Source organism: Phalacrocorax carbo, chromosome 7 (genome assembly GCF_963921805.1).
Source record: "Phalacrocorax carbo chromosome 7, bPhaCar2.1, whole genome shotgun sequence".
Classification (NCBI taxonomy): Eukaryota; Metazoa; Chordata; class Aves; order Suliformes; family Phalacrocoracidae; genus Phalacrocorax; species Phalacrocorax carbo.
In genome coordinates this window covers 3,073,886-3,092,547 of record NC_087519.1, presented here as the reverse complement: position 1 = coordinate 3,092,547, position 18,662 = coordinate 3,073,886, and the positions used below count along the sequence as shown (strand labels likewise).

Genomic DNA, 18,662 nt, shown 5'->3' with positions numbered 1-18,662 from the left:
GGGTACTGGGGTTGACCCACAACAGTGTGCTGTGCTGCTCTTCTGTTGTGTGTGTGTCAGGCACTCTTGTGTGGTATTTATTCATTCTTATATACAGTTACAATGTTTTAAGATGACTCGAAATGAGGAAGAGGGGTGACTGGTGCTTACACCTGCCATAGGTTGCAGTAGCTCTTTTTTTGAGTGAACAAGGAATCTGCCTTAGAACAGTCCCCACAGCTGACTGATGGCTTCCCAGACACCCAGAGTTAATGTGTGACAAAGACTCTGGAACTGGTCAGGGGAAGGTCACAGCCAGAGGAAACTACGATAGAAAAGACGTGGAAAAAGATGCTATCTCAGGTTTTGTACGTACATCAGAAGCTCTTTTTAAAGGCCGTCTAGATTTAGGTAACTTCTTTTCCTCTCTCTCTCTCTCTCCCCCCCTCCTTTTCTGCTAGGCTTTAAAACTTCTTTGAGCACAAGGGAAATAAATCTATTAAATAGGGGAGAAGGATGTAAAGGAGCGGTCAAGAAAACAACTTCAATTTTAAACATGTGTTTCATTTCACACATCCATCTTCTTTCTGACCTATTGATTTCAATAAGTTAACCCAGCTCACCACACGCCTGGACTACTAATGAACTTCAAACTCTTTTGGAGGGAAAAATCTTGGAGTTCTGTGCCTTCATAATTCAATAAAACACAAATGTCCTGTATGTATGTCCCGAAAAACAGTTCGTTCATACATGGGATGGAGAGGGTCTTGTTCTTGTAAGTCTCTGCAAGTGAATGGGTACCAGCAACACAGGAAGGATTGAGCCATAAAGCTACTGTGGATTATCACCAGTGCCCTCCAGGCCATTCTAGATCAGTGCAAACTAGCATTAACAACACTGAAGTGTGTTCAGGCAGGAGGAGGAAGGGGATTTTGAAAGGGAATTGAGACATTAAAGCAGATGCGGAAGTGAGGATGAAGTAGCTGAAGATGTCCATTCAAATGTGGAGGATCTGTGCTGATTTACAGCAGCTGGTGACCAACCTGTCTTTGCTAAAAGTGGGCAAATTAATGGACTAAACTTTGCACGGCTCTTTCTTTGAATTCAACAATGAACTCACATCTATGGCTCTTGTGCCTTTTTTCTGATCCTGCTGAAGCTTCCAAGCATCCAGGCCATTAGCATGAATACTATGAGTAGCTCTGGATCCAGTGTCTCCTTCTGTGTCTATATACCCAGTATTCTTTTATACTGATTCAACTGAGATGGCCTAAAGCTGCCAGAAAAGCTTTTTTTACTGCTACACTAGCAACAGTCTAATTTTTTCTAACTATAATGCCTACATAATTTTTCCTCTGATATTTATTAAGCCCCTTGAGACATTATATAGCTTCAGCGTACCCTCCTTTCCACCTTTATGCTATCCTTATTCCTTTGTATGAACACTTTGTTTCTCCTTCTACTGCATTTCTTCCAGCCTTCCCTTATTTCATTACTACTCCCCACCAGCATCTTTGCAAATCCATCAGCATCCAGAAGCTGCCTGCAAATATAAAATGATGGATGGGAGATGAGAACTGATTTTTTCACCTTCCCATCAAAGAGGTCTCTCCATTATCTTTAGGCTAAATAGTAACCCAGCGTCTCCATCTACGCCACAAAAGGAACTGACCTCCTGATAAGGCTGGTCCCCCTCTTCGTATCTGCATACACCTGCCTCCCAGGGTGCTCACAATGAAGAAGCAAAGGCCTCTGCTGTTTGCAGAGCTGTGGCCTGCATTGCTGCGCTCTGTAAAATGGTGTATTAGACATTGGTATACGGCTCCTAGGGTACCCTCTGCAGTATGGTAGCCGAAGCTGAATGCAGATAACCGGTTCTGTTGCTTTCCTATCAGCCCACCGCTCATTCAATAGAAAACAGGGATTCCTTCCAGTCACCTCACAGTGGTAAGTATGTTGCTGCTGCTACTGTGACGGTGACTACTACTGCTACTACCAGAAGCAGAATGTCTTAATTCCTGTGCAAGTCTCCCCTCAGATGGGAACGCAGGACCCAGACTGGTTTCCCCATATTCTTCACTGGAAAGAGATATATGGAGTCATCTCCAATGCATAAAAAATGACAAATTTCAAAGTGTCTCCTACTGTCATTTCAACTCTATAATTAATAACCCTATACGCAGAATGGCCTTCCACACCATTTTCTTGTGCTCATACATCCCAAATCAGAAAAAGAATGTCCCCTGATACAAAGTGTCTATGTAGCGCTATATCATCTCCCTTCATTTGTGTTGCATTACTGATGTGCAGAATGCCAGACTTGAATAATGTAACAGTAAGGCTCTTGCAGAAAGCACTAGTACCAGCTTTAATGGGTACCTATAAAGGTAAGAAGAATATATTTCCTAAGTCCAGCAGTTTTCAAACAATGTATTTTCAAGTTACAGGAATGCTCACCATGGGGAATTTAAAAGTGAGGTGAGAAGGGGGGGACAACATTTCTTCTAAAATGTTAATGAGCTACTGCCTTACAAAGTGAAAATAATCAACAAATCTGACATATGAACAAACATTATGAATATTCAGGAAGTCTAAGCTGCTGATTCAACATTTTCTAAGAGTGTGCAACTTTTGCACTGATCACATAAGCTATTATTTTTCTTTTCATCATAAGTACACTCTACTGTGGCGGCGGTGTGGTGTTGTAACGCATGCATTGAACTGCAAGTATTGTAATTCATCCAGATGGCAGGAAGCTTTGGAATTGTTACTCCTATGGTACAGATGTTTAACAATCTAGCCATATGGCTCCAATAAGGCAGCCTTTTCAAAGATTACAAAAACTACACTAGACAAGCAGCCTTGTAAATCTGAGTGCAATCCCGAGGTATGAATGTTCATACTGCTACAATATAAAAGCATACATCATACTATGAAGTCGGCTTGTCTATCGGAATTACAGAATTTATGAAACATTATTTAAAATCCTGAGAAGATTCAGATCCCAAATTTGCATAATTTCACCAAGTCAGCTATTAAAAGAACATTCTTCATTTGTTTTAGGAATTCATTAACAGTGTCAGACAGAGGCTAGCTGAAAAGATGGGTAAATAACTACATGCAACTACGGTAACGTCCTTAACCTAGAGTGAACTACCACTCTAGATGACAAATTGAGATTCAACCAGTGAGACCAAGAATTTCTCTATAAAAAGATTTGTCAAAGTCAAGGAGCCCTGATGATGGTTGTGGCAATTGTAATGTGGAAAGCTGAATGTTGAGAAACAGTCTGAGATCGATAATATCTCAGCCAAGAAAGGAAAGAACCATGAAATGGTCAATCTATAACTACCGAGTTTTCGCAGGTTTGAATGGCAGCAAATGAGATTGTTAAATCACTAGTCCTGTCATTGCTACCCCCGTCACATTGCATAGATTTATACATTAGAAAAAGAGTGTACGGTATGAGAGTGAAAAGTAGAACTGTTAAAAGCTAAAATATTTCAATCTATGAAGAAAAAGTAAATTCCCAACTTCGTGTTTCATGGTTGGGTTTTTTCTGCCAAAAAGTCAGATATAAGTAGATGCCGCTTGTAGTCCCATCTTCCTCTCTCTGATGCTTGGGTCTCTGACCCTTTGGTACCTGGAAGAAAGGTCTCTTTTATATAAAACCTCTAGCACAAGAATAAAATTTAAATGGACAGACCGAACAAAGCATTGGTCTCTCAGACAAAAATGTGTCCATTTAGTACACAGGGGATCTTTCCACCTGACATATTCTTAAAGGGAACTATTCAATTACCATCTACTCAAAGGGTAGAAATCCCGAAAGAGCCATGTAATATTCTTTTTCTTTTTCTTTCCTTTTTTTTTTTTTTTTGAGCAGTGAAGTACTCAGAGATGCTTTATCTATCACAGATACTAATCTAGGCAATACAATCTTAAAACATCCTTACGAAAACCTTGAAGGACGGTTGAACCCTGTGGTTGTTTAAAAACAGATTTTCTGCAGTTTATGCATTTGCTCTGCCAAAAGCTTACCTTAGCATACAAAGTATAGTAAATCACAGTTGCTCTGATTTACTACCCAGACGACGCCGTTTGTTTTCAGGGACAGCTCAGTGAAAAGCTATGTCATGTATAAGAACATTCAGAGAAGGGGAATCGTTTTGCAAAACTACCACAAGGGTAGCAACCATTTCTAAGACATCAATGGAAACAAACAATGCAGATGTGCATTTGCAGCATTTTTCAGCTGGTGTTTTTTTAATACCATCGCACCCCCAAAATATTCCAAGCCCTTTATAGGTGCAAAGACAATTTCATAGCCCAAAACTGTTTAACCTAAGTACTAAAGGGCTGGCCAGATGTGTGACTTACATGTCAACAATTTGAATTATTTCACCTTGTGCCTGAATTCCACATTTTACGGGGCAGTAGCATATATAGATGTCAAAAAGGCGAAAAGGACACCAGAGAAAGAGTGGCAGAGCAAGAAGCTCTGGGTCTACCTGATTATTTAGAACTGATGGTAGATTTTATTTGACTTAATCCATTTAGTAAGTCCCAACAGGAGGACAAAGATAAAAACATATATCTGACATTCCTTTAAAAAATAGTAAATGAAAAGGGAAAAGATAAAAAAAAAGTAGCTGAAAGCCTTCACTCCTGCTTTAAAATCCAAGAAACAGTCATTAATAGAGATTTAAACTCAGCCTTCTCTAGTCTAAACATGTCACTGTTAATTACAAAGCTATTTAACTTTTGTAAGAAATAAAGACCGCTGTTAATGAAAGGAGAACCAATTAGCCTTTAATCTACACACTGTTTTTTAATCAAACTTTCTTTTGATCATCAGACTCACTGCGGGATGTGTTCTCTCCTCCCCATGTTGTAGTGGTTTCCATGATTGCTAATGGAATAGATTTTAAAGGGCTGCCTGAGTGGGGAGAACCTTCTCTGCAGGGCTGGAGCTTCCTTCCCTTCATGTCAGTGGGGCTTAGTGGAAGCACACTCATCTCCAAACCATGGCGCCCTGTGACAGCACAGGCAAGTGGAATGGTTTTGATGGTGTCTCCTGACCTCTCTCTTGGGGCAGCTGCCATTAAAGGAGCAGGCACTGAATGGGGACAGGAGGAATGTGGGACAGGAGTACTAGCCTACCTTGGTAGGAAAATAGTGGTTTAAAGAAAGGAAAAGGGAAGGAAAAGGGGAAGGGGAAGGAAAAGGGGAAGGGGAAGGAAAAGGGGAAGGGGAAGGAAAAGGGGAAGGGGAAGGAAAAGGGGAAGGGGAAGGAAAAGGGGAAGGGGCAAAATCAGGGAGGTGCCACCAGGAATGAAACTGAAATCACTGCTGACTGCAAAGAAGGGCGAATGGGAGGATTTGCTTGCTGGCGCAGGAATGTGCCGTGGAAAACCAAAACAAAACTAACGGGAGCAGGGCTTGATGTGTTAGAAACAAAAGGGATGACATGGAAAGGATCACATCGGCTAAATATTTTTGTGCCTTCGAACTGTCGGTTGCAGGGTCAGAGAGTTTTGATGAGTTGGGGTTTTTTTTGTTTGGTTTGGATTTTTTGTTACATGGCTACTTGTGGTATGAAAACAATAAGCCCAGGTATCAAGAATCAGTCATGATGGAGAACTTCCTTCACATCATTTCCCTCTCAGGTGCACTTGCTGCTCACATCTCCCAGGGAGGAGGCCAGGTAGAAAATGTCCCTGAGGCACACACTTTGCATTTATGAACATGCAGATAATGAAATACAAGAACCTGACTCTTGCACATGTAAACAACAGAGAGAACGTAAGTATTAGCTGCACTGTGTCAAACATGGAAGCTCCTGGTCTGACCAGATACCTGCTCTCTGTTCTGCATTAGCAAAACTTCGGTGTGTTCTTTCTCCACAATATAAAGGTAAAATTTGCCTGGCAGCAGCAGAACTCTTGAGTATTAATACTACAAAAAAAGCACTTTAAAATAAATATTAATATCCTCAAAGAATCAGAAAGTCTGCAGAGATCTCCTGTTGTTACAACGAGTAGGGCAATTAAAAAAATAAAAAGCAATCAATAGATTGCAGAAAGAAAAATGAAAATAAATATGTTCTGTGCCAGACAGGATTCTGAGCCACAGAATTCAAGCTCATAATAAAATTATGTGGAACAACTGCTGAAGTGATATTGACACCTGAGAAATTCAAAGGTAAGTACATACATAACACAGGAAGGATTTTAGCAAAGACAATAGGTTACATCGCAAGTTTTTCAGGACTTGAGTAACAGTGCTCCACACTTTGAAAGACCAAATTCTTACTCTCTCTGTAAAATAAGGCTAATTATAATGCCTTATCTCTAAGGGCTGGTAATTTTTCACAGTCCAGAGCCCCTTTGAAGTACCTGTTTGGCATAAAGGTCATTTAAAATGGGATTAGGGTCCATTCATGGTTTTGAGGTGCTCATGTATTACGATATAAGTGCAGTATAGGTACTCAGATAAAAAACCAACAGAAATAGACAGAAATAGCTTTAAAGAACTCCGTCAAGATATTTAAAGATAGCTGGATAATTGTATCATTTTCACATTTATATTATTCTATGGCATTCTAAACCTGTCAATAAAATATGGATTCTGATGCTGATCAAAACCTCCTTGTGTTTTCCTTGTGTCATAATCCCATCCTAACAAGGTGTAGACAAGAGATCCCCAGCTCCACTCTCCTTTTGAGCAAAGTCTAGTAAATGCATTCTGTCTCAGAATACTTAGAAAGCTGCAATACTGAAAACACGTGGCATTAATGTACCGGACATTTTTGATTAACAAAGCTCTCGGGTGGTGCTGAAAGATGCATTTTGCTTTTTGTCCCTCTCAGACTGACCTAACACACTCCAGAGCTTTTTATTTACTTATACAGTGCAATTAGGACCAAGATCTGATACTTGTGAAGCTTTAAAAAGAGCAAAACTATTGACAGGAGCCTTGTGAAACACAATGAGATTTTAACTGTTCTTACCTGAAGTAAGAACTTTGAAAGTTACGAGGCGGAAACTTTACGCTGGTTCTTATCCTATGTAATGGTTCATTCCTAAGGGTGTTCTCAGTTCCCCTAATTCTTTAACATTAGTGGTTACTTGCATAAATTACTCCCCAGAGTAAGGTCTGATTCAAGCAAGTACTCAGGAACTTGATTAACTCCCTCCGCAATGACTTGAGCAAAATTTTTCTTAGGTGCTTGAAATGCATACACATGAAATGACCTGAAATGTTCTGTGTCTGCAATTCTGACTGAAATCAGCGGGACCTGAAGGTTCTGAGCAGTTCTGAAAATCAACCCTTAATATTACTACTGCAATACATCTTTAATTCGCCTACAGCTCCTCCAAAAATTATGTTTGTCGCATCTGAATCAAAGCTCTGTACATACGTATACAGTAGTCTCCACTTTCGTAATATCCAGGGCAGCACTGAGATCTTCGCCGATACATAGTTCTCAGTCCTCTTCGATACGCTGTTTTATAACTTATTCTAAATCACAAGACAGAAAGCCGTTTGACAATATTGAAAATCAATGCCTACTGTTGGAATTATATTTGTGTTAAATTATAGTAAGGATAGCATTCAATAATTATTTTAAAATGCATGAAAGCTTTTGATATTAAAAGCCACAATAAAAAAAATCAATACCTGTTTTGAAACTTGAAATATAACTTGTATTATCAACACAGTACTCATGACAGTCTATCACCATAGCCCTTCCTAGGACTGCTTCTTAAAACATTTCTCCCATCCTAAAGCAAGGGCAAAGAGTTTCTTCAAGAATAAACAATTCATTTCTGCGTATCAGCAAGGTCAGCTATCATCAGGAATGAACAGAACTTTCAGCAGAGCCCATTGTATCTGGTGCTACACAAGAAATTACTGCTGTGAAAACTGCTCTCAATACACAAACGCTAAGTTAACCCAAAGTGATTTCTTCCTACTTGCTAACCCTTCCAAGGCAGTAGTGCCTTGCAGAATGACATTACAGTCCCAGTTCAGTCTTTAAAGCATGTTCTCCCCACCAGGTTCTGCAGTGCACAGAAACTAAAAGGAGTTAAGCATTCCGTAGCTTTTCTAGACTTATCCACAGCATTAGCAACAATACGACATTAGAAAAGGAATATTTACCAGCGAATGTTTAACAGCAAACACTTCAAAACAGTTTGGTTCATGCTAGTTTGTCTGAAATTACCCAAACTGAACAAAATCTATTGTCCCTCATGTTAGATAAACTGATCGAATTTCCTCTGCTGCGTTCCAAGCTCTACGATAGCCCAGAAAGCTCTGCACCTCTGTTCAATTCCATGCATCGTACCACAGGAGCTAAAATGCAAAACCCCACAGTCAGACTGGGATGGTGCTGGGCAACCTCTTTGCTACTGAATGCGTGAAAGTTAAGGTACCAAGTAGCTTGTGAGAACCCCCTTGAAAGATTGCAATTATTAGTGGATGTTTATTAGGGTACTTTTCTGCCTGGAATCAGACTGAATATATCTTGCAGCCTGGGAAAAATTAACTGTTCAGCATCAGCTTTTATTTGGTGCTAGAAATGGACCCATCCTCATCTACCTGATCTTCAGTACAGGTTTGGGTGCAGTATTTCAAATATGGATCCATTTATAACTATCACTAACCCTCCAGTGACTGATTCTTCAAGATTTAGGTGCTGCAGGGACTTCCTACCATAAACCTGGGCATGCACTGATCGCTTGGAAAGGACAGTCGGTCATGTTTGGTCGTGCAATAAAACCTTCCAATCACATGGCGGGGTGAATGGCAAGGACACATACTCGTGAATGGCCCCATAAGAGACTGACTACCACGGGGCTCTCTCCCATTTCATGCAAAAATCTCTCTACTTCAGTCAATGCCCTAGAATGCCAACCCCCCTGCCTATTGTACTAAACTGCATTTTTCTGTACATACCTATATTAGAGTACCACAAGAATTCAGATAAATAGAAGTTATGTGAGGAGACAAAAAGGGAAAATAAAACTAAAATATGCAGGGATCAGCTCTTACCTATGTCTAGTGCACTTGAACCAGTTCAGTATGTCAGTACATCTTGTATAATAGATCTGATCAAAAGGATGAGCGTAAGATTCCTGCACTGTCACAGCGTAGCTAGGAGTAGACAAGAAAGGAAGTGAAAGGGTGCTTTTTGCAACAGGAAAAGCTTCAGCTCCCTGCATCTGCTACTCATCTAACTCCAGTATAATTAATTAATTAATTAATTAATTAACAAAGTCAATAATCTTGGAAGCTTTGGGCATTATCGAAAACCAGAAAAGGGCTTCCTTCAACCACAGCTCTTCCTGAAAGTTTTGGGGAACGCTTCTAACTTGGGCTCCGTAACTGAAATAGGCACAGAGATTTCAGTCTGAGTAATAAACCATTCCCTTCTGGAAAATAAACAAACGTTACTAAAATTCATGGCAGTTTAGAAGGTGGAAAGGGTGTTTGGTTAACTTGATAGGGCAAAGTTTGGAAGAGCAAAGCACCATGTTTTTAAAATGTCCCAGTTGCCTTCCTGCCTAGGACTGTTAATTTTTTCTTGTATCCCACAATGCTAATAAGAGCTCATATTAACTTAGCACTGCTGCACTGTGCCAGCATGATGGGATGCTCACACTTCATTTTATGATGAAGCAGCCTCATTACTTCAAATATTGGGTGCACCAATCAAATAGGATCATTTGGAGATGGTGGAAGAGGGTTTATTTTTCTGCTGCACAAATTTAATCCTTTTAATTTGTAGCAGAAATAACCTCAGAACTATTTGAAAATTGTAGCGTGAGTTAACTGGGATCTAGGTTTGGAACACTTTGACATTCAGGTAGAATGGGATTACCTCCCTTTGTACAAATGAATGGATATAAACCAAAATTGGGCAAATTGGTCAGAAATCACAGATTTCCAACAATACTAAGAATTCAGCCATCTCCCTCCCAAAACACTACTTATTCATGCAGGAGGTACTGTATTAATTACTACAATTATATTGGAAGTGTCTGGGCCTCTCACATGATGCAGGAACACAAATGTAATTGACTTGTTAGTGTCAGTCATTTTTGAGCGTTGCATTGCCCTACAGTAAGTGTGCGCACTCTCTAAGAGACTCATAATCTCAGGTTCTGATCTGGAAACAAGCTCTACTTTATCAGATCTACAATATCTTTGGAGAATGATACTGAAATCATTCTAGGCAGGGTCAAGACCCAGGAATTAGATCCTCCAAGTCATTCATTATATCGATTGTCTGAATCATCCAAGTGATTTCCTTCTCATCAACAGGACTGCTGATGTGATTAAGACCTGTGAGATTGCACCCGTAAGGGAATACCAAAATATTTGCTTGGAGGGTCTGATTGGCTTGAAATCGAAGATTGGACCATTACTGCCCTGCTTGTCATGCCCCTTCTAGACAAGCCAAGATTCTACTAGACGTTGCTCTTGCCCCCATCACAATTTTCTGGGTTTGACAATAATGTTTTCACTTCTACTAATGCCAAAATGTAAAATATTTATATTGCTCATTATTAATGTAAACCAGTAACGCTCACAAATCTTGATTACTATTTTATGATCCTGTTAGTTATCCAGCAATTGCCCTAACAATCTTTTCCCTTTGATTTATTAACATCTAAGTAACAAAGTCATCTTGGTCAGTACAACCAATCAATTTTGGTATTTAATTTTTGTTTCTCCTTGATTGGGTCTCTAGGTTGCTGACTTTCTTCAGACAAATCAATATTTTATTCCTGTGCTCTGAATGCACTTCACCTCACAACACAGACTGCAAAAATCCTATTCCTGAGCAGCCTTTGCTTTGCAGCTGCATTACCTACAGTTACAATTTACAGATTTACAGATTACACTAAAGCAGTTTGCTAATTAAGGCTTCTAAAATCAAAACATAGTGCCATTAAAGTATGATTCCATTTTTGCTCTTGTTAAGAGATTTATCTGGCCAAAGCGCACAGTAAGTCATATTTGTGTGGAGCTAAACCACAGAAGAGAACTGGAAATTTAGCAAGTTAAACTTAAGAGTATAGGAACTTTAGCCTCTGCAAACAGACCCTGCTTGAATGTGAACCCTATCAAAGCTAGTGGGTTTCTATGTACTCATAAGAACTGTCTTGCACAGATCCACTTTTAGGATGAGGACGCTAACAATAGAGAGAACAGAATTACCAGGGCCCTTAATTCTCAGTGCTTTCATGCAGATACACTTTGATGCTGACACGAATTTGGCAGATACAGCCACAAAGTTCAGGCCATACAGAATAAGCCTGCATGTTGCAGCAGGAAGGGCTTAAAACTCAGTCGAAATCTCTACTGGACTTGCTTGACAACAACCAGAAAAAAGTGAGACAGAAAAAGGCCACCGTTTCTCTATGCCTCTCCATGATAAATGAAAATACACCTGTGCAGCTGGAACTACGGAGGAGCTTTCCAAAGTACAGCTGAGCACACAGGCAACACAGGGGTATGCAGTCTATAGCCCTAGCTTTAAAACCAATTCTTCCGGATGATCTAAATCCTCAAAGGCACTCAGAAGTGGTATTTCTGTCATGCAAATCCATGTTCTTTTGTGAGACAGGATAGTATTGAGCAAATGATGGCTCTTATTATGCCTTTTAAATGTAAAAATCTGAAACAACTGGGGGGAAAAATGGCGTTATACATTACCTTTCCCAATGACTGCAAACATTTGGATCATCTGGGTTTAGGGACAGAGCAGTTTTGAGCAGAAGAGACAGAATAAGCCCTTTTAGAATCCACGTGAACAGCATATGTGCCACCATTGTTGTATCTAGATAAAGAAAAGAAAGTATAGCCATTAAAGACAATTTTGAAAAAACAACCTTCTAGGCCTTCTCACCCTTGCTTCTGTGCAAATCCAAATACTGTGGAGTTACTTACAAACTGAAATACTTGATAAAACAATTACCTAAACAGTAAAATTTTTTCAAAAGTGCAAATGCATTCTAAAAGGAATTTATAGGTTTAAACCTACTAAAACCGATGAATTTGATGATTAAGCTACCCAAAATACTGATAGCCCCAATGATTCTTCCAAAGAACGTTTATGATACTGATCATTTTTATGACTGGCTGGCTGTACTGACAAAATAAATAATGGAGGTATTAAAACCATCTATTCTGCCATCAACCTATAGACAAATGGAAGAATACCCAAATACCGCCTTTGATTTATTTAAGTGGGTTTTACAGGTGTCACTACAGCAGGCTGGACCTGAGACAGGTGCTATTACATGACTGAAGGAAAATCAATTCACTTTTCAACTCTTAGATGAGGGATCACGTAGAGTGACAGAGGTCAACATATTGGTCACATTACGCAGAACACTAAACATGAAATAAAAATATTTGCATTGAAGTTGGAAATATATTGTATAAAACTCATTAGGTGTAGCCTTCATCATCTTGCAGTTAAATGTCCTGACTTCTACCTGCTTACTGCTCATTTGGGGTTTTGAAACCAAAGTCGTGGTGTTTGCCTAGAGGTCCTCAATGACAGCAGTCAAAAATACAAAATATGTAGGAAATATGAAGCTGCTTTTAAACGTAACTGCATGAGAGGTGTTAATCTGTTAAACATTAAGTCAGTAAAAAATATTTTTAAATATCCATTTTAGGCATTGACATCGTCACATAATCCACCATTCAAATCAAAAGTCCCATAAATTATTCCTGGCAACAAGACTGTCCTAAAAATAGATTGAATCTTCATATGATCATCTAAAAAATACATGGCTCATTGCCTTATAGTCCAGAACAGCAAAAGGGATGTTAAGGGGTTTGCTCTGCAGGGCACTGATATACAGCCCAGCATAAAGAAGCCATCACAAAGCAGAATGAAGAGCAGAGGGATAGCCAGGAATGCTGATCTGAAATTACCTCCTGATTCAAAGCCTTCTAAGCTAGTTCAAGGGCACCCATTGCCTTTAGTGGATTCCAAGTCAAGATCCCAGTGGGAGTAATAGCTCATCTTTTAAATTATTCCTAGAGCTCTGCTAAACCCAAAGATAGGTCTTAAGCCATGTAAGTCAAATTAATGTTAATTAACATGATTTAATATTGATGTTCCTCATGAAATGGATTTAAGTCTAAGAGTGACCATTCTCTACCTACAGGCTGTTTCAAAGTCCCACGGCAACAATGCAAAAGCTTACTCTGGAAATTAAGCAGGCTGATGAGAAAAGGACATGAGAGCTAGTTCTGTTTATTGAAAGGACATCCGCTACACTTGTCCTAGACACTGCTTCTCCACGCAGGAAAATGTCTTGAACAGCCGCCCTGCAAGTGCGCATGGGACAAAAGTCCAACAAACCTAATGTTCAAAAACTGGGAGCTTCTTTGGGAGTAGAATCGTATTTTCTTTTAGCAGAACATAAAGCAATAGATGTGAACTACCCAAGTATGAGGCTCAACAAAATGACAGACAGCCCTTTAACAAAAGTGTCTTCAAAAGATGCCTCTAATGTATTACACACTAGCTACTGTTTGAATAATACCAAATTACAGAGGACAAATTCTACTGAGCACTGTATCTACAGGTTGCAACCTTTGGTACATGGCAACACTGAACAAAGAGGACTCAGGGAAAGCCGAGTCCTCTTTCTGATCAACAGAAATGGTCAAAGGAAGAGCAAGGCAAAACTGCTTAAGGAAATCCAGTCCTTAAGAGAGGGGGGTTCTAAATCAAAACAGTTCTGTGCTCAGTTTGTTAACTTCTTGAGAACATCAAGAGGCTGGGTTTATCCCTAAATTAGGTAAAGGTTGAAAGACAGCCTAAAGAGAATGAGCCTTTTCTCATTTAACTAAAGCAGCCCTCTATTTGAACTCTGCAGTTCTCAAAGATAGCAATTTGTTCTTAAGAAAACTATGTATCAGTTCAGTTTTCAAACCAAGTAAACACCAAAAGCATTATTTATAAGCCTTAAAAGCACACAGAATATTTGTTTAAAATGTATTTGAAAGAGGTGTAAAATTGTTTTCTGAACTTTTAATGCTAATGGTATTTTATTATCTGTTTATAAATTAACTGCTTTGTGCAATTAATTTTATAACTCTGTAAGTCAGATCATATATCAGAAACATCCAACTCTCCAAATACGGCAGAACCTCATTCATCTCAAGTGTCTCTTTTTCTAACTCAAATGAAATATTTCACTTTGATCACTGTTAATAGAAAAGACCTCAAACCAAAATGGAATGGTTGCTATTACAAGATTCAGAATAAAACTCTAAAAATAGGAGCACATATATTAAAAACCAACATCAAAAAAGAACCCGGTAATGACAGCTAATGTGGGGTTTTTTCAGCTTTTATTGCTCAGCATAATACATACTACATTCCGGCATTACATTTAACGTTTGGAACGTATTCTCCAAGGAGGTGGCGTCAGCCTTTCAGGGGGACAATGCCTGTAACTTCATTAAAGATGTAGCCAGATCATATAAACATTTCCAGTGTCTGCCACTGCCACTCTCCCGAGGACAGGCAGCCTTTTCACCTTAACAAGAAAATAAATGACACCTATAGGTCCTCTATGCAATCCCTAAAGGGACTCTAACTTTTTGTCTCCCTGGGCCTGATTTTTCTTTTCAGGAGTGAAAGAAGTCAATTTAGGTGAAATTTGGCAAGAAAAAGGGTCTTTCAAACCAAAATACAACCTGGTGATTCTTCACAAGTGTCTCACTCTCTGTTAATTAGAACTGATTAGGTTATGTATCTGTTAGTCATTAGGCCAATTTCATGCACCTTGCATAAATTTCAGTACTTCACCTACAATATTGATACAGATCACTGCATCCATCACAGAAGAAAGGAAACACCCTTTCACCGTTAAGCCCCAAATCTTAGCTATAGAAAAACTAGTAGGTGGCAAATCATTGATTTATTTGTCTGTGGATTCACTTTACAAAAACCTTTATTGAGGAACCTGCTGGGGTTTGCAAAGAGAAGATGCAGACAATCATTTAAATCAGATGAAGTGCATGAGAGTGTGGACAGAAGCTGGTTGTTACTGTCTTTTGCAGTTTATACAGGACAAGCTGAGGACGACAGTACCCCACAAGATTGGGACCTACATGCAAAGAAAATGAGACCCCAGAGAATCCTTGCTTGGTGAAGCCAATGTCCTCTAAAGCTTTCTCTAGGTGTTGAGGACCTGGCTTTGGTAATATTCTTGTGAAAGAGGACTAGTGTGTCCTTTAAGTGGCTGGGAGAAAAAAACAAACAAAAAAAACCCCACCACAGATTAAATTTCTGCTCCGCTTCCTTGGCTGCCCGTCTAGAACATTTAACTAAAACTGACCATTAGAGAATTTGCTGTTCAGGGGCAGAAGTAGTGAAACATTTCATTCTGACGCTTCTGTCATAGAATATTTCAAAACACGACTCTGACATGAAATTCAAACAGAACTTCCAGTCCATGGCAAGGCTCTGAATTGAATTATTTTGTCTCATTTTGGGATGAAATGAATTCTGAACCAGGCAAAACACTAATTTGACATCCTGCTGTAATTAGGGAAACCATTTACAGAAGTGTCTTTCACTAACATGCAATGTTTTTAAATCCTTACATACTTTTGAAGATTCCTTTAGATGTCTAAATGTATATGCAGTCGATTAACCTAGCCTGAGTTTTTCCCATAATCTTCCATGCAACAAAGAGCCATGTTAAAAAGCCTTACCTCAAAGTGTTAAAAATTCCTAGCAGATCCTGGTTTTACAGACTACCAGGACATGAAGACACAGAGCACATTAACGGGATAGCAGAAGAAAGCCCTTCAGAAGTTGCTTGGCCCTGTGAGCAATCAATTAGAAAAACAGAAAACACTGGGTCAAAGACAGCGTGTTTGGAGGAGTGGAAACAAATTTAGACACAAATGAGATAAACCATTCTAAATAATTACATATCGTAAGATAATTGTGCTATATCTGACCAAAGACCACTATTCTGCTTTCAGCCAACAGCAAGTGTCTAGGAAAGTGTGTAAGACGAGGGCTGATAGCAATACAGCCCCTTTATACCCTTCCAGCCTCCAGCAATTTGCGACTTTGTGACCTCCTCAGCCACAAGTGGTATCTTTGTGTTTAATAGCATTTGATGGATTCTATCCCCAAAATTTATCTAACCATTTTTGATCTGTTAAAATTTAAATTTTAGCATCAACAACATCTTGTGATGGTCTCACATCTTAGCCATGTACTATATGAAATAATTCCTTTGTTTTCCTTTCTGATCCTCAGTTTCATTTGACGCCTCCTCGCCCCTCTGTTAGAAGTCGATCATTGATTCTCAGACTTTATTTCCCACCATTTCCTACCATATAAACAACATTTTCTTTACATATAGGCTTTTTCTTCTGTTCTAACCCAACAAGAAAGTTCAGTTTCTTTCAGAAAGTTTGATGAAAGACCTTGCAAAAGCCTTCTGAAAATCTGACTGGATCTTCTTGACCCATATGTATACTTCAAAGAGCTTTTAAAGAATTTATAAAGCCTTTACAAAGCCATGTTGATTATATTTATCAAGAGGTTCCCTAATTCTGTTCTTATAGTTTCTACCAAATAGGAAAATCTAGGTGCATCAAAATTAAAATGTATTCTAGTATTCATATGCGAGCGATTAAGGAAAATGCAAGAGAATAATTAAGCCAGAAAACAAGAAGTTGGATTTCACTGAAGAAGCATTAAAGTGACTGAGTGTTTGCTGATTACACTGTTTTAGTCCCTAAGTAGTAGCAAGCTTCCAACAAGCTGCCCTCTGTGGCATTCCTCCCTCTCATCCCATCTGAAATTTTCTTGATAGTTTAGGCAAGGGATCATTTAAACACACACTTCATTTGGCTCCACATCAGATTTTGTTAGAAACAAGCTGTTACGAAAGCTAAATGAGGCCATGAGTTTCAAAACTGATCGGGATTTTTTGGATGCTTCCATTTATGATTAATAACTTGAGATACCATGAAAGGGCTGAATAATACGCAGAACTTGGAATGCATGCTAAGAAACAGGTTGTTTTAATCTGGGTAGTCAAGAACTAAGTACTCCAGCTCAGTAGTCACCTCTGAAAATTGTAGCCATGACCAACAGAAATATTGCCGATGACAGGTAGTGGTTTGGTTTGGTTTTGAATGAAATTGTAAAGCTGTTTTAAACAGACAAACACTTCCAGGAAGGATCAGGTACTGAATACGGAAGCACTGACAATGCGATTCTTATCATCTGAGCACAGAAAAATGCGAGTGATAGAAGAACGAGGAGAAACACCAGACTATGCCCTGGGTTGCTGGCTTCCCTCAACTGACATCTTACACGATCAGTGTGGGAAGGCAGTAGACAAGAAGCTGCCTCTGTTAACAAAAGGTGGTATTTCAGTTAACGGGGGTCTATTTAAATCTCTAGGAGTCATTGTACCAAGGGCAAATTATTATCCCTTACATGCAGGACAAAATAACTGGTCTGTAATTTGTGCTACAAAACCCGTGCTGTCAGTCACATATTTAGGCTTTTCCATGGTCTCCTTAAGCACTGCTCTCTTTAAGGTTTGTGTGCGTCTCTGCCTGGGATTTCAAGAAGGCAGTTCAATACCTGGAAATACTTGGAGTAGGTACTGAAGTCACGACTGCTCACAAATATCCCTGATACCATTTCCAGACACAAGTCTCCTGTCACCTGGAGGTGACATAGATGAGGGGAGAACCAGAGCGGACCAGGACAGCACAGCTGCTTTTCACCATCAGCAGGTTTCCCTCGCAGTACCCTGTGAAGGCTCACAGGCTCATGGCACAGGACCAGTTTGTACAGTTCAGTGCTTTCAAGAGGCCAATCCCAGCAGTGGCACAAGCTCAGAATAGACCAACAAGACGTGCAAAATTGGGATCTTTCTTACCCTACACTTAAGTTCATACAATGGAGTCAAAATTGTCCCAAATTTGTCCTTCTAGCCGTCTTGGCAATGCCAATAAACATCAGCAGGACCCTTAACTTGTCAGGATAAAGCTATCCTATGCTCTCTGTGAAAGCTGACCATGCGCCTCTGCTGCTCAACCGAAGTTCATGCCTGAATTTACAGTGAATGATGGGAATGAAACAAATTAAAACATTCCATGGTGTTTCCTGTAACTAACACAACTTGGAATATAAAAGAACAAAAGCAAAATGTAGAGATTTTCACAGTTTATGGGGAAGTCATCAGGGAAAAGTATGAAGAGCTGCATCTTGAGTCCCATTTGTTTAGTCTTAGCAGCAGCCACCTCTGCTACCTCATTCAGTGAAGTAGGTGCTGTTCAGTATAAATAAAGGAACCAATTCCATTTCCCAAGGTGTAATTTTAGAAGCTTTCTTTTAAAGACTGGATAATTGCACCAGGGTCCTAACTGCTGGGGTGTCTTCATGACTCTCCCTTATATTCTTTGAACCACAGTTGCTCAGTTTTCCAAAACTGGGTGGGGGCTGATTTTAATGGCAACCAAATGTCCAAATCTCTTAAGTAGCTTTAAATTTCTAAGCTCTACAATGTATCAGTGTGAGTCGCAATTGCTACATTGAACATTATTGCAGTTCTGCAGATAGCTTACGAAGTCGGAAGGTTTGCTTCAGTGCT

At 39.4% G+C, this 18,662-nt stretch overlaps 1 protein-coding gene across 7 annotated transcripts in view; it reads right to left on the bottom strand.

Moving 5' to 3' along the window:
* The window catches only part of MEGF11 (multiple EGF like domains 11), a 310,110-nt gene that overhangs the window by 205,444 nt on the left and 86,004 nt on the right, over positions 1-18,662 (bottom strand). For all 7 annotated transcript variants that reach the window (XR_010373698.1, XM_064456057.1, XM_064456060.1 and 4 more), the window contains exons 3-6: positions 15,745-15,857; positions 11,710-11,833; positions 9,040-9,141; positions 7,403-7,503 (exon numbers count right to left, since the gene is read on the bottom strand). Coding sequence is in view for 6 of the 7 variants with exons in the window: in XM_064456057.1 (XP_064312127.1) it covers positions 7,403-7,503; positions 9,040-9,141; positions 11,710-11,825 (319 nt within the window). In the remaining variant the exon portion in view is untranslated. The remainder of the gene's footprint in view (positions 1-7,402; positions 7,504-9,039; positions 9,142-11,709; positions 11,834-15,744; positions 15,858-18,662) is intronic.